Below are 17308 nucleotides of genomic sequence, written 5' to 3'. Positions count from 1 at the left end.
TTTTTTTTCTTTTCTTTTCTTTTCTTTTCTTTTCTTTTCTTTTTTCCCTTCCTTCCTTCCTTCCTTCCTTCCTTCCTTCCTTCCTTCCTTCCTTCCTTTCTTTTCTTGGCGAATTGCCCTTACTCAGGTTTCTCCCAGTGAAGTAGAAATCTAGTCTTCAGAGGCAAAAACCAAAGTGGAAAGATGACTTTTTAGTTAGAGAAATGTGAACTCAGAACAAAGCTTTGCCACTTAATTGAATTTGGGCAAATGATTTCACCCCTGAGCATTGGTTTCCTGATCCACTGAGAGATGAGAAGAAATACATAGCAGAGCAGTGCTGAGGGTCATGGGGTGATGTACACAAAACACCCATCATGTAACAGTTCTCCGTGAATGTTGTTGACTAACTGCAGTAGTCATGGTATGAGAGGGGGGAGGTGCAAAGTTGTCACCGTGTGAGAGGTCCTGATTGGGAAGCAGAGTAGTGAGTTGTTCGGGCTGGGAAAAGGCCAGTGGCAGCAGCTGCCCGGCTCAGCCTGTGTGGTTTTCAGGCTTCATATTTAGTAAGCTCAGGCAGGATCCTGGGGGCTCAAGAGGCTGTATGTGGGTGGTATGGCCCTTTCTCAGCCCTGAAAAGTTGTACTGGAGGGAGGAGTCCAATGCCAGGACCAGATCTGCATTACTAGGTGGGGAATCCTCCGAAGTATTCAGGCTTCTATACCAAATCCATCATTGTTCAGCTGGATTTTCTCAGGGCTTGGATTTCCTCAGACTTCTTAGAGTCTGCTCTAGTTGTTGTGAGTATGGGATCAGGGTGGGTATAGTGGTGGAGAATAGTTAGGAAGTGGGAAGGGGAAAGAAAAAAGCTCATTAATATAAGTCATTTTGGGATGTCCGAGTTACATTTGGTTTCATGGCCTCTTTTTTCTTCCAGATCTGGCTTATCTGGGCTCTGCAGTTCTCCAACAGGGAATCCTTGAAAAGGACTGACCAGTTCTTGTTGCATTTCGAAACCATGGCCCATGTAAGTTGATGTTCTTTTGTCCTTTTTGAAATAGTGTTGATCTCTAGGTCATGTGTACATACTCTTTCCTTACCCTGAAACTTCTTATTTAACAGAACTCCTCCCAAAAACTTGCTTTAGTTACTCTCAGTCCTGTGAGGGTTGGAGATAAATAGCCCAGTGTCCTTTCTACATGCCCTTCCCTCTTCCCAACTAATGTGGACCGTCTTCTAGCTCCAAAATCTGACAAGAGCCATGAGGGAGGAAAAGTGAAATGCCTTGAGAAAAATGCCAGCATTCTCTGCAGAATGTCTCCTTGTTAACATTTTCCAATAGAACAGCTTTTGATTTTAATATTTAAACTTCAGAGAAAGTACATTTCTCTGAAACAGTGATTTTTAGTCTGGTTTTATGTAGGAAAAATTTGTGTCCCCAGTTTGAAAAAGAGTTTGAAGAACTCTTTTCAAAGTTTTTGAGCTTTTTATTGACATGTAGCATACATAGAGAAAAGTCCATAAGTCCTAAGTGTGTAACTGAATGAATTTTCATAAATTGAGCACATCTGTGCTATCAGCATTCAGGTCAAGAAAGAGAATATTGCTAATACCTTAGATGCCCCCCTTTCAGTCACTCCCTGCCCACCCAGGCCAGATATAACCACTATCCTGACTTCTTTTTTTTTTTTTTTAAGATTTTATTTTATTTATATGAGAGAGAGCTCATGAGTTCAGGGAGGGGTGGAGGGAGAAGCAGACTCCTTGCTGAACAGGGAAGCCCAGCGCAGGGCTTGATCCCAGGACCCTGGGATCATGACCTGAGCCGAAGGCAGCTGCTTAACCAACTGAGCCACCCAGGTGCTCCCACTATGCTGACTTCTAACATCATAAATGAATTTTGCCTATTTTTAGAACTTTATATAAGTGAAATTGTATACTTCAGTACAACCTTTTTTAACAAAAAATAATGTGCAGGAGAGTCTCGTTCTATTTCACATTGCTAGACTATCAGAACCATCTACAGATGTTTTGAGATGCATGCAGATATCATTAAAGAGGTTGTATCTGGTGCTGCTGATGAGAATGGAGATATCAGAGCATCATACTGAGCGTGAGTCATAACTGAGTGTTACGTTCTTGTTGAAATGCATTTTCATAGTGTTGTTAACATGTAGCTCTTGTGTAATATAAAATGAGTTTCTAAAAAGTTGGGCAAGTATTGAAATTGTGGGGAAAGACACAAAGCAAATGAGAAAAGTGAATTCAGTAAAAGAGACAATGAAAATATTAAAGCTAAAGATATGTGTGCAGAAACTAACCCATGTGTACTGTAAGTCTATACTGGAGGGAGCTGTGAGGCTATTTGGAGGCTTGGAATTGTGGAGTTCTTTGCTTTAAAATGATGGGAAAATAGGTACCTGTTTAATAATGTAGTATTAGAATGTCTGATATTCAGGAATGGGTTATTGATATTAAGTGGGAGATCCTTGTTTTGAAAACTTTCCTTGAAGATCTGTGGTTTGATGAAAGAGAGAATTTGGTCCTATTTGACTGTCTGGAGGTCCTGTTTGACTGCCTGGAAAACTCCAGACTTCTTTGCAGACATGAGTTTTCCAAGTACATAAGATGAGATTTAGTGTTGGCTCGTCTCAGTCTCTGTATGTGTTGAGATCTTATACATATGTAAGGCTTTTAGGATTGGGTGGATTGGGTAGGGATGTAATTGGGGCCTTATATTGTGAGGCCTAAAATTTCATACGCTGACTTGATATCTTTGTCAGGGCTCCGAAGTCCTAATCATGAGTTCCCCGGCTCTTGCCAGATACACTCCCCATCCACCAGAAAAGACTCCCACCCAGCTAGCTTTCCTATCAGACAGATGACCTAAGCCCCTCCTGGTCCTCACTCTAAAGGGTTTCACCTGCCTGTCGGCCCACAGAATTATTCAAACCAACCAGTCACATTCTCCTGCGGGAATCAGGGACACCTTACCCTCCTTTTACTACAAAGCCTGCCTCCCACAGACCCTGCTTGTTCACTCTATTCCTGAGTGCAACCCCTGTGGGGCCCTGCATGACATGTGGTGTTCTCCTCCCCTGGGCTCTGAGTATACATGTCTAATAAATGCTGTCAATCTCATCTGTCCAGTGTCAGGAATTGAGCCACCTCATACTATTTAGGGCAAGGGATCGCTCCCTCACCAGTGGGGTGATTAGGAGGTTATCAGAACAGAAATGCAAAGAGATCTCTCTCTTGAATCATCTCCAGCAAACCCTGAGAGGAGGAGAATACCAGGAGCAAAGTCCATTGCGTAATTTAACGGGATGTACTGGTTTAGAGCAAGGTTTCTCAGCCTTGGGACTATTAATACTTTGAGCCAGAGAATCTTTTATTGTGGGGACTTGTCCTCTGCATTGCAGGATGTCTAACAGTATCCCTGGCCTTTACCAATTAGATGCCTGTAACACTCACACCCCCTCCCCTCAGTGGTAACAACAAAAATTGTCTCCAGACATGGCCAAATGTTTTCTGGGGAGTAAAATCACTCCTTATTGAAAACCACTGGTCCAGAGTGATGTCATCATGGTTCAGTATCCTCTAACTCCGGAATGAGGAAGGGTATTCAGTGAGGGATGACGGATGATAAAGACTAGGAAGGTCAACCAGATGCATAAGTAATAGAAAATGTAGACTGTGAGAGCTGAGAAAGATTTTTGAAATTGAATTGAATTAAAATATCTAAATAGGAAAAGAAAAAGACTGAATCGAATATATATAAAAAATGTGGACTACCATGTAGCAGTTTTTGTAAAGTTGACTAAAGAAGTGGTCTTTATAGGGAAAATGTTTATAAGAAAATCTGATTTTATGATGACTTGAGTCTATTTCCTTAAAAAAGATATTGTAGTACATTTAGGAGAAGTTTTTATCAGTATTTTTTCACAATCATTAAAGGGAAAAGAAGGTGGAGGGCGCTTCCCATTAATTTGTGGTGGAGACACATAGCTTGTAGAAAGCTTGTATCTATGGTCTCATTTAATTGGGACTCTTTTTGGTTATTTTATTCATTTCCAGATATTTTGGGATAAAAAATTAATTTTATCTGCAGCCACAGGACTATTCAAGACACGTAGAACTCTGCTTCAGTGACACTAATTTTTTACTGTCCTGACTCATAAGCCCTACCCCATTTATTTGTTATGTGGCGTCTTCTCTGCATTACAGTCCTCGATCTCCTCCCTTTTCATTTAAAAAATATTTCACGTATTTTTGCAGGTAATACATGAATTTTATTTTTGCAGGGTTCAGTGACATTCAGGGATGTGGCCATAGACTTCTCACAGGAAGAATGGGAATTCCTGGACTCAGCTCAAAGGGACTTATATAGGGATGTGATGTGGGAGAATTATAGCAATTTCATCTCACTAGGTAAGGCTATTTATCCCAAATTGTGTTGCCTTTTTCTACTGTAAATTTCAGGAAAATGTTTTGAGAAACTAGATAAATTTTTCCTCTCTATTCCAAAGTTTCAGCTTCATTAGGTTGGAAATAGGCTCCTGCATTTAATACTTCATCACTTGCATCTGGCTCTGTCCCTCAGAGTTTCTTCAGGCTCTGTAATTTACTTGTTTCACTGGTATCCAAGGGCTGGGCTTGAATTCTGGGTTGCTTACAACAGAAGCATTGTCCAAGAAATCAGATTTTACATTATATTTGAGCCCAGAATTGATGCAGATACTTAACACTCCTTTCTATTCCACCTGCAAGAAGAGTACCTAAACACAGGGGTTTTGAGTCTCTCTAAAAATCAGGGGAACCTATAGAACTTACACAGTATGAAATGGATCCACAAAGTTTATTTAAAACTAAAGTAAACACATTGTGTTTCCTGTAATAGACATATTCAGTTCTACCTGCTTTGTGGTTGAAATTTAAAATCTGAGAACTTTGCATTTAACGTTGAATGTGTAATCCTAGAAAGAATCAGAAGACATCTCAGGAAGACACTCTCCTGTCAGCAAATTGATAACAATAAAAATAGCTAATACACACACATATATATGTATATAAATAAATAATATATATATATAAACTTCATATATTTGTACTTAGATACTATTCTGAACATTGTGCGTTATTAATTAATTCTCAGACTCTATAAGAAATATGCTATGATTATCCTCATTTCAGATGAGAAAACTTAGGAATAAGAGGTTAATAATTGGCTGAGGTAACACAGCAACAAAGGCAGGATTTAAACTCAGGCAGTCTGGATCCAGATTCTTTGTTCTCCACCACTACACAAGACTGCCTCTCAATAGAGCTTGTATGAGTTTAAATTATATTAAGACCTTTTCTTAACCATCTGTTGCTTGTGCTTCTGAAGTTACCCTAATATGAGTGTTCTTCAGCTCCCTTGCATTTCTTTGCTAAGGCTTTGTAAAGTACCATTTTGATCTGTAGTTAATTACAAACTTAACCAAATTTGAACCTGACTTTTGTTCTTATGATTTCATGTCACATTATCTTTTAAGCAGAACCTTCCATTTCTAAACCAGATGTAATTACCTTATTGGATGAAGGGAAGGAGCCTTGGATGGTTGTGAAGGAAGGGACCAGAAGACACTACTCTGGTGAGTGAGGGCTGAGCAGGACGGGGAATTAATGCAGGTAATTAGCCAAGCCTGCTGGCCTTGAGATGTTGTTGGAAATCTCTCCTCAAAAGCCCGTGGCTTGTGGAGGAAAGGGCTGAGACCTGGGAAGCAAATTAAAATCTTTTAAACCTGGACACCAAAGGAACTGCATGTTGACCTTGATTACAACCCTCCGTTTTTCTCATTTCTCATATTTTTCTCCTACTTCAAAGACAGGAGCTGTTCTCAGTAGAAGGAAAAAAGATGACAATAAACATAAGAGCTGAAATCAACAAGATAGAAAAAATAGAGAAAATTAATAAAGCCAAAAGTTGATTTCTCGAAAATATCAACAAAGTTGGTAAACACCTAGCTTGACTCATCAAGAAAAAAAAAGACAACAACAATTGCTAATACTAGGAATGAAAGAGTAACTGGGTTATCACTTCACACCCTATAGCCATTAAAAGAATAATGAGAGAATACCATGAGTAATTTTCTGCCAATAAGTTGGACATCTTAAATGAATGGAAAAACTCCTTGAAAAACACAATTACCAGAACTGACACAAGATAAAAAAGGAAAATATGAATAACCTTATATCTATCAAAATAGTTGAATTCATTATCAGAAATCTTTCCACAGAGAAAACACCGGGTTCAAATGGCTTCACTGGTGAATTCTATTAAGTATTTAAGGAAGAACTAGCAGCGTTACACAAATTCCTTCATAAAAGGAAAGAACAGCTCCCAACTCATTTTCTGGGAATAGTGTAACTTGTATACTACGTCCTGACAAATTACTTAAGGAAAAAAAAAATGACAGGCTCATTATCCTTCATGAACATAGATGTAAAATCCTTGCGAAAATATTAGTAAATTAAATCCAGCAATAAAAATGATGATCAAGTAGGGTTTATCCCAGGAATGCAAGCTTGGTTTAACATTCAAAAATTAATTAGTGTGAAAAAAAATTAATCCGTGTCATTCACAGTATTAACAGGAATAAGAGAAACCATGTGATTGTGTCCATAGATGTAGAAATAGCATATGACAAAAATTCAACATCCATTCATGATAAAGTTTTCAGGAAACCAGAAATTGAAGGGAACTTCCTCAAAAAATATTGCTTAAAACAAAAATCATAAACTTCATTATACTTGATTGAAGAGTTTTCCCCCTAAGATTGGGAACAAGGCAAGAGTGCACACTCTTCCCATATCTATTTAACATTGTAGTGAAGGTCCTAGCACTGCAATACGGCAAGAAAAATAAGAGACAAAAATCAAAAAGCAAGAAGTTAAACTCTGTTTGGAGATGGCATGATTGTGTATATAGAAAATCCTAAGGAATCAAAGCAGCAACCACTCAAAGTAATAAATGAAGATCACAGTAAGATTACAGGATACAAAGTTAATATATAAAAATCAATTGTGTTTTTATATGCTAGAAGTGGAAAAAATAAAGAAATTTAAAGTAAAGTAAATTAAGTCAATTAAAATTAAAGCAAATTAAGTCCATTTACATTAGTGTCAAAAAATAAAAATACTAAGGAATAAATTTAACAAAACATGCAAGACCTCCATACAAAAAATCATGGAACATTGCCAAGAGAAATTAAAGACCCTAAATAAATGGAAAGAGACTGTTTTGGGGATGGTGATGTTTGGGGATGCTAATGTTCAACTTAGCATTTCTAAGGTAATCTTGGAAAAGGAAGAATATATTATAGGACATTAGATTACATGACTTCAAGATACTTCAAGATTCATTATAAAACTACAGTAATCAGGGGCTCCCGTGTGGCTCAGGTGGTTAAGTGACTGCCTTTGGCTTGGGTCATGATCCTGGGGTCCTGGGACCAAGCCCCGCATCAGGCTCCCTGCTCCCTGGGGAGCCTGCTTCTCCCTCTCCCCTCTGCCTGCAGCTCCCCCTGCTTGTGCTCTCTCTTTGTCAAATAAATAAATAAAATCTTTTAAAAAATAAAAATAAAACTACAGTAATCAAGGGGCACCTGGGTGGCTCAGTATGTTGAGTGTCCAACTCTTCATTTCAGCTCAGGTCATGATCTCAGGGTCATGAGAGTGAGCCCTGCATCAGGCTCCAGACTTGGTGGGGAGTCTGCTTGAGATTCTCTCTCTCTCTCCCTCCCTTTCACATTATCTCTCTAATAAATCGTGATCTTGGGGTTGTGGGGTGTAGAAATTACTAAAAATAATAAAAAAAATAAACTTTAAAAAATATGAAAGCTAAATTTAAAGCTTTTAGAGGAAAACTAGGAGAATTTCTCGCTTTGAATATTATACTATGGTTATGTAAGATGTTAACATTGAGAAGGGCTGGGTGAAGGTTGCATAAGACTTTCCTGTATATTTCTCTGCAACCTGTAGGAATCTACAGTTTTTTCAAAATAAAAGTAAACAAAACTGTCCTACATTATGGGTGGTGGGTAAGAAATTTGAACAGAGAGGGCCTACTCTTTTTTATGATCAGTGACTATAATTCATTTATATGTAAATCTGTTTTAGTCAGTTTGAGCTGCCATAACAAAATACCATAGCTTGGGTGACTTAAACAACAGGAATTTGTTTTCCTATAGTTCTGGAGAGTGGAAGTCTGAGATTAGCATTTGGGAGCTCTGATGAGGGCTCTCTTCCTGGCTTGATCTTCCCTTCTCACATTGTCCTCACATGGCGGAGAGGGAGAGGGAGAGGAGGAGAAGAGAGAGAGAAAGAGACCTCTTATAAGGCCACCAGTCCTATTGGATTAGGAGCCTTATGACTTCATTCAACCTTAATTATCTTCTAGAAAGCACTACTAGCGAATACAGTCAGTGTGGGTGGTCAGGGCTTCAGTGTATAATTTTGGGGGGACACAATTCAGTCCATAGCAGTATCTATCTGTATAGGATCCAGTTTCTTTCTGGCTTCTATTTTGATTAGTTTATATGCCTTTTGTTGCCTAAAAATGTATTCATTCATTGAGTGCCCAGTCTGAACCATGCACTGTGCTAGACACCAGTGGAACAATTGTGAACAAGAGTGGTAGGCTCCAGCAGTCATATTTACATTTTAATAGGAATAAGGACATTAAGTAAACAAGTAAATGAATAAATAATATTAGGTGGTGACGAGTATTATTAAGTGAGAAGAGCAAGTGAATAGAAATTGGCAGGTATAGACACATTTGTTTTAGGGTGGTTAGGGCTTTTTAAGGAGGTAATATTTGAGTAGAGACGTGAAGAAAGAGCTCAAGTTATAGGAATATCTAAAGCCAGAGCAGTCCTGATAGAACAGCAAATGCAAAGGCCTTGGGTCAGGAGATGGAAGTTTTGTATATTTGAGGTACAGCAAGGTGGCCGGGATGATGAGGATGATTATTCAAAGGTAAGGCACGTGACTTTTTAGTGTGATAGAAAGCCATTAGAAACTTTTGAGCAGGGGAATTACATAAGCTGATTTGTCATATAATTATCCCTCTATGGAGAAGAGATTGAATTAGGGGTAAGATGGGAAGAAGGAAGACCAGTTAGGAGGTTATTTCTTTAGTCCCGGTTGAAGATGATAGTGGTTTTGATTGGAATAGTAGTGATGGGAAGTAGAATTAGATTCATGGTAGATTTGCCCAGTACATGCTGGTTTGCTCCTCTGTCTGGATACTTTCCTCACCTTACTTGGATTTCAACACCCTGCCTGAGCAGCTTATTATCTATGTTCAGTTATTTATATTTGATTCTAATTATAAAGAAAAATCATTAAAAACATTTAAGTAGAGAGACTCAAATATTGATCAGCATCAGAATCATTTGCTGGAGAATTTAAATAAGTACAAAACAAAAACATGCCCAGGACTTAATCCTGTAGATTATGTTTCAGTCAGTTAAAAATACCTCTATAGTTTTAAGAAGTCTTCAGGTGCTTCTTCTCACTGATGTAACTTGTTTCCCTAATCACCAGCCTTATCTCCAGTCCTGGACTCCATTCTCTGTTTCCTTTGCTTTTTATTTTTTTTTTTTAATGTATGAGAATAGTCTGTTCCATAATACAATTAGTAACTGCAATACAAATAAGCTTAATAGCGATATGGAATAGGGAATGATAGCACTATAATGTGAGAGTTTGTTGGTTTACAGGTTATTTTCCTACCTCAATGAAGCCAGAATAGAAGTAAACTTAAAACATTCAACAGGAAACGCAAACCATTCAACTTGATGCTTTATTGTTGGTTGCCCTTTCACCTCCATATGAAAAAAATTAATAATAAGTATCTGCATCCAGGACTCCCTCCCCAGAGGTAGATGCCATCAACCTTGCATGGCTTCTAGCAGGAGACAGGTTACATTTTACTCTGTTCCCACCTTAATGGTAGTCTTGCTGGCTCAGGGCTTTTTTTTTTTTTCATTGCAGTGTCTCAGCACCTAAAATCTAGCATTTCCACTTTTTTTGTGTGCACATTTTAGTATCCATGAAATGGCCTTCAGCCATGTTGAACTGCCTCTTGAGTTATCTCTTGAAATATCAATTACTGTATTTGTTGGTGCTCTGCCAGTAAAGTTGGATAGGTTTGAGTGGTCTTCTCCAGCCCTCTTGTCTTAATAAACTCTTAACTTTTTGGTATGTAATTTTGCAGGAGATAAGGGGTTTTTTTAGGTACACATACCTGGTATTGTAGCAGAAACGCCTGTTTTAGAGGTACCTAGTCCATTCACTTATAATAGATGTTATTTTAGGTGCCTTTTACTTCTCTATAGAAGTTTTCTTTTTTCTGTCACAGGAAAATAGTGTGTGTTTGCCTTCTGTTTTCTTTCAGATTTGGAGTCCAGATACAGGACCAATACTTTATCTCCAGAAAAGGACATTTATGAAATATATTCATTCCAGTGGGAGATAATGGAAAGAATTAAAAGCTGTAGTCTTCAGGACTCCATTTTTAGAAATGATTGGGAATGCAAAGGCAAGATTGAGGGGCAAAAGGAACCACAAGAGGGATATTTTGGGCAAGTGAAAATCACTTCTGAAAAAATGACCACTTACAAAAAGCATAATTTTCTTGCTGAATATCAGAGAGTTCATAATGGAGAAAAGTTGTATGAATGTAAGGAATGTAGGAAGACCTTTATTCGTCGCTCAACGCTCAGTCAACACCTGAGAATTCATACTGGTGAGAAACCTTATAAATGTAAGGAATGTGGGCAGGCATTTAGACAGCGTGCACACCTTATCCGACATCACAAACTTCATACTGGCGAGAAGCCTTATGAATGTAAGGAATGTGGGAAGGCCTTTACAGTGCTCCAAGAACTTACTCAACATCAGAGACTTCATACCGGTGAAAAGCCCTATGAATGTAAGGAGTGTGGAAAGGCCTTCAGAGTGCATCAGCAACTTGCTCGACATCAGAGAATTCATACTGGTGAGAAACCCTATGAATGTAAGGCATGTGGGAAGACCTTTAGGCAGTGTACACACCTTACTCGACATCAGAGACTTCATACTGCTGAGAAGCTCTATGAATGTAAGGAATGTGGGAAAGCCTTTGTATGTGGTCCAGACCTTAGAGTGCATCAGAAAATTCATTTTGGTGAGAAACCTTATGAATGTAAGGAATGTGGAAAGGCTTTTAGAATATGCCAACAACTTACTGTCCATCAGAGTATTCATACTGGTGAGAAACCCTATGAATGTAAGGAATGTGGGAAGACTTTTAGACTCAGGCAACAACTTGTTCGCCATCAGAGAATCCATACTCGTGAGAAACCCTATGAATGTATGGAATGCTGGAAGACCTTTAGTAGTTACTCACAACTTATTTCACATCAGAGCATTCATATTGGTGAGAGACCTTACGAATGTGAAGAATGTGGGAAGGCCTTTAGATTGCTCTCACAACTTACCCAACATCAGAGTATTCATACTGGCGAGAAACCTTATGAATGTAAGGAATGTAGAAAACCTTTTAGACTGCTCTCACAGCTTACTCAGCATCAGAGTATTCATACTGGTGAGAAACCTTATGAATGTAAGGAATGTGGTAAGGCTTTTAGACTTTATTCATTCCTTACTCAACACCAGAGAATTCATACTGGGGAGAAACCCTACAAATGTAAGGAATGTAAGAAGGCCTTTAGACAACATTCACACCTTACTCAACATCAGAAAATTCATAATGGGGTTTAATACAAGAAAGCCTTCAATTGTACATTATGTTGCAGAATATCCGAAAATTCATTTTTTTGAAATTTGCTTCATGCTTCAACTAAGCATAAGAAATTTTATATTATTGAAAAAAATATGTTGCTTTAAAAGCCTTCTGTCATCATTCAGACATTGTTTATCTTCAGCAAATTCATATGAGGGAATAATATAATGAATGTAGGAAAATCTTTAGCCTTATCTATCATTATCTCCATTTCACTCCTTTGTTACCAGTGTGTTATTGGACAAGGTACTTAAGCTTCTGTGCCTCATTTTGCTCACTTGTAAAATGGTGATAGTAGTACCTATGTATATTAGTTATTTATTGCTGTGTAATAAATTACCACAAATTTAGTAGCTTAAAATAATACACATTATCTCACAATTACTATGGGTCAGGTGTCTGGGCATAACTTTGTTGGATCCTCTGCTTCAGAGTCTCTCACAAAGCTAAACTAAAGGTTTCAGCCAGGTTTGTGTCTCATCTAAAGGCTCAACAGGGGAAGGGATCCATTTCCAACCTCACATGGTTGTTGGCTGTCCCCGACAGTTTCTAGTTGGCTGAAGGCTGACCTTAGTTCCTTGCCACATGGGCTTCTTCAGCGTAACTGCTTATTAAGTGTGCAAGCCAAGAATGCAGTGGAGTCTACTAACATCATAGACGCTGTAAACCTGTGTGATCTAATCACCGGAATAACACCTGTTTTTTAGTCACCTTTGCTGTCTTCTGGTTAGAAGCTAGTTACTGGGTCACCCCACACTCAAGTGTGGAGGATTACACAAGAGTATGAATACCAGGCTGTAGGGACCATTTCAGAGTCAGCCTGCCACACTGTGTAATAGGATTATCTTAAGGATTAAGTAGTTAATGCTTGGAAAAATAGCACCCACATAGCATGTTTTCTGTAAATATTATCTACAATTGTTATCATTAGTGTTAGTGAATTCATATGAAAGGAATTTACTCTAGAAGTAATAAATGTAGAAATGCCTCATGTCACTGCTCAGCACTTAACTAAACTTAAGATAATTTATTCCAGATAAAATCTAGGAGGTTATATTGAATGTGAGAAGTTCATCATTTGAGCCGCACCAGTCATTTCATGCTGAAAAGAGACCTTACAAATTTCATGAAGGTGAGGTTAAGAATACAACTGTTGAAGAATCAGAAAAATATGAAATTATTTTCCCATAATAAATTCCAAAAAATAAATGTTTTGTAATCCCTATTGTCTGACCACCGTTAAAGATTAAAAACATCAAAAAGATGGCAGAAAGGAATCTAACCAGTTGGAAATTTAAAGTGTGTGTGTGTGTGTTCGTGTGTGTGTATTTTTTTTGTAAAATTCATATAAAAGAAAGATCATTATTCCATTACTGGCAGTATATGGTTTGATGTTTAAATTGCCCCATCTTCAACCAGTGGAAGTTAGGTCTTTTGACATGACCCCACTAGTAGTTTGATAGTTTACTTGGTTACAGCTGCACAGTTTGGTCAGCAATGGAAGATGCTTGGGCACCAACTCATTCTAAAAATTGATAAGGGAAAAAATAAGCATTTATTTTCCTTTTTTTCCATGTGAACCAAGTTTCAGGGCCACCAAAAGTTACTCAAATTAAAAGGTTTTTGTTTTGTTTTGCTTTTAAGATATCAGTAAATACAGAAAGAATGATAGGACTAGAAAAATCACCATTTTCTAGTTCCCTAATGGAATAATGGGTCCAGAAAATGATCTTCGGTGGATATTAAAACCATTGGGTGAAATATTTTATAGTGAGAACTTTACAGTGGATTTATCAAGCTGACCACCTCTGAGCCCTTTGATCAATTTTAACCTCTATAAAAGTGGGACTCTCAGACAATATCCACGTCCTGATAAAATGCAGTAGGAAATACCACTGCCTACAAAGCCTTATTGCCAAAATGGTGAGCTGAAGGAAACAGATCTTTGAATCGAACTCTTTAAAAACGAGAATTTGGGGGAATAGATGAACAAAGTAAATGGCACCACAAGGAAGTAGCCAAGCAGATCCAGAATGTGTAAAATTCTACGAAACAAGTGACCTGATTTCTTCAAAAAATGAGTGGCATGAAAAAGAAAAGGGGAAGGGCAACGGTTAACAGATTAAGAGACTTAAGAGACCTATCAACTCAATTCAGCACGTGGGCATTGCTTGGACCCAGTTTGAACAAAATGTAAAAAGACATTTTGGAAACAGTGGGGAAAATGTGGACATGCACTGGGTATTAGATGATATTTAGAAATACTAATTTTGTTAGGGATGATAATATCACTGTGGTTATTAAAAGATAAAAGGTTCTATGTGTTAGAGATACATACTTATATATTTAAGGAATGGTAAAGATACCATATTTGCATTAGAATACTCTAGCAAAAGAAGAAGAATTGGCCAGGAGAGCTGGGAAGTAGATTGGCAAAATGTTGATAATTACTGATGCAGGGTGATTTGTTTTGGGGGGGTTCATTGTTCTAATATTTCTACTTTTTTATGTGTTTGAAAGTTTCAGAAATAAAATGTTTAAAATCAAAACAAATTTATAGACTACTTAGAAATGATTGTTAATGAGATGTGTGCACCTAGACTTGTCAGATGTCCCCCAAAGTTCTGTTCAGTGAGAAATTCATCCCCTTTAATGCATTAAGGAAATTTCATTTGTGCACCCAGTCTTCATCATCTTCACTTTACCCACAGCAGTCAACACAGGGTCTGTCACATAAATAAATGTGTTAAGGGAGTGAATACTTACATCAAGAAACCAGAAACAGAACAGAATAAAACCTACAAAAGAGAAACAAAACACAACTGAAAATAGAAATTAAGGACCAGACAGTAGTAGATTTAATCCAGTGTTAATAATGATTAGATTTTGGAAGACCTAATCAAGAAAAAGAAAATGAAAGATAATGCACTTAGAACATGGACAGTAATAAAGGTGACATAGCTACAGATTATCCAGAAAATTTTGTTTTAGTTACAACACAATACTATGTATAAGTGTTCTATGTATTCCAATACCTAAAATATAAAGTGGGTTTTTTTTCTGTAGGAATATGTTATGACAATTGACTCAAATAGACCAAGAAGCAAATGTGTGTGTGTGTATGAACTCCCCGCTTAAGAAAAAAATCTGATAATTGTACAGGTGAAAGCTTTAATAAATAGATAATCCTTCACCAAATTCTACCAATTCATTCTGCACAGATAAAATAATCCTGATACAAACCTAAATGAAGATAGCTCCCCAAAAGCAAAATCTACACCAGCTTCATTTATGAAGATTCTATTTGTCTTAATTCTAAATAAGGTATATTTAGAATTTATTACAAAATCAGTCTTCACTCATAGATCCATGTGTTTGCCTTTCCCAAGTCTCATATCTCCAGAAGACCTGTGTTTGTAACAGAGTGTAAAGCCTTAACCCAGTGTTCTCTACAAACTTGTTTTGGGGTATTCTAGTCCTTGATGATATTTGGGGGAAAAAAAGATTTCTCAGGAAAATGTGTAAATGCAGCAAAGCATTTGCTTGTGGGGAAATCCAAGTACACATCCTCAGCTTGTCAAAAGATACAGTAAAGAGATTTTTATTTAACATGGTGTATCTCAAACTTCATTGTGGAATTCTCATTCCCAGTATCTCTTACCATCTTTAGAATGTGAACCACTTTGCTAGATGCTTCCATTACCACAATGACTGTCTTCAAGAGCATCATTTCAGACATTATGGTGAGTGATTGTGTTGGCAGGGGGTGAGGAAGGGCACTTTTCTTTGCAACTCATGTCATATTCTGAAAGCTTCCTGCTTGAATCTTGAGGCCTAGTACTTTTCTATAGAATGAAAAAGATTCTAGCTTCATCCTTGATATGTATATATTAAACATGCTTAAATATTCTGTTAAATAGTGATTAGGACATAAATGATTTTTCATTATAATAAAAATGCTATATTGAATATCATTTTGTGTATTTTCTGATTTCTTTGAAGAGTTAAGAATCTAAGGTGCATATCTAGAAGTCTCTGTACATACTCTCCACTTTACATGTTGCCAGATGGTTGCTCCATCACTGCTCTACTGACTGAGCCAGCCAGGTGTCCCATTATTGTATATTAAGACACAGAGATGTCAGGGGCACCTGGGTGGCTCAGTCAGTTAAGCATCTGACTCTTGGTTTCAGCTCCCTAATTTTTTGTGTGGCTCTCTATTGAAGGTCTTAAGGTCATATCTCAACTATAGAATAGATGTTCCTCCTCTCTAAAAATCTTGTCTTATAAGTCATATTTTTAAACACAATAGGTTCTTCTAGCTTTCCATTATTCAGGTGTATTGTCCTTCAGACTTCTACCTCTTCAGTATCCCAATGTTACTCACGATTTCTCTGCTGTAACCAATACATTCAGACTCTGGGCCCTGTTTGCTTTTTTGAGGTAAGTACTGACATGCAACAAAAACCTTCAGTCTTACTTATTAGATATTTCAAGAAGAAGATACAAGAGTGGCCAATATGCACACAAAAGGATGCTCAACATCATTAGTTATCATGGAAATGCCAATTAAAACAACAATGGGGGGTGGCTTAGTGGTTAAGCATCTGACTCCTGGTTTCACCTCAAGTCATGATCTCATGGGGCATGAGATCCAGTGCCATGTCAGGCTCCGAGCTCAGTCGGGAGTCTGCTTGAAGATTCTCTCCCTCCACCGCCTCCCACCCCACACATGCATGCATGTGCTATTTCCCTCTCTCTCTAATAAATAAATCTTTAAAAAATAAAGAGCCACAATGAGGAGCACCTGGCCCAGTCAGTAGTGCGTCTGACTCTTGATCTCAGGGTCATGAGTTCAAGCCCCATATTGGGCATGTAGCCTATTAAAAAAAAACAACAAAAAACAAACCACAATGAGACCCTGTAACTCAAGCAATAGCTAAAATTAGAAAGATTGACAATACAGGCTGAGGGTGGGGGAGTGGGAAAAAGATTGACAATAACAAAATGTTGGTGAGAATATGGAGTAACTAGTACTCTCCAGTACTGTTTGTGGGGATGTAAAATGAAATGATCTCTGTTGAAGACAGTTTATATAAACGAACAACTAACTGGGGAATTCCACTTCTGGGAATATACCCAAAAGAAAACCATATGTCCAAAGCACTCAAAATGAAAGAGCCATACACAAATGAATAATACTGTATGATTCCTTTTTGTGAAATTCCAGAAAATGCAAGCTAATCTACAGTGACAGAAAGCAGATCCTGGTTGTCTGCGACCAGGTGTGGTGGGAGAGGTTAACTATAAAGGGCCATGAGGAACTTTCTCAAGCAATGGAAATGTTCTGCATCGTACTTGTCATGGTAGTTACATGGGTATCACCTTTCCAAATTCAACTGTACCCTAAGTGTAATTTATTGTATATGAATTAAATCAATAAAGCTGATAAAATGACATCAAGCTGTACACTTCAGATTTATGCTCTTTGGATGC

The 17308-nt window shown here is 37.7% G+C and overlaps 1 protein-coding gene across 3 annotated transcripts in view; it reads left to right on the top strand.

Moving 5' to 3' along the window:
• Nucleotides 1-15775, top strand: part of ZFP14 (ZFP14 zinc finger protein) — a 19765-nt gene extending 3990 nt beyond the window's left edge. For 2 of the 3 annotated variants that reach the window (XM_011217262.3, XM_034638351.1), the window contains 4 exons: nt 917-1006; nt 4284-4410; nt 5517-5615; nt 10424-15775. In XM_011217262.3, coding sequence (XP_011215564.1) covers nt 998-1006; nt 4284-4410; nt 5517-5615; nt 10424-11790 — 1602 coding nt within the window. In that variant the 5' untranslated portion in view covers nt 917-997 and the 3' untranslated portion in view covers nt 11791-15775. The remainder of the gene's footprint in view (nt 1-916; nt 1007-4283; nt 4411-5516; nt 5616-10423) is intronic. The other variant, XM_011217263.3, reaches the window with a different exon arrangement.
• The last annotated feature ends 1533 nt before the right edge of the window (nt 15776-17308 follow it).

The sequence above is a fragment of the Ailuropoda melanoleuca genome, chromosome 12 (assembly GCF_002007445.2).
Source record: "Ailuropoda melanoleuca isolate Jingjing chromosome 12, ASM200744v2, whole genome shotgun sequence".
Classification (NCBI taxonomy): Eukaryota; Metazoa; Chordata; class Mammalia; order Carnivora; family Ursidae; genus Ailuropoda; species Ailuropoda melanoleuca.
This window is presented reverse-complemented; position numbering and strand designations above follow the sequence as displayed.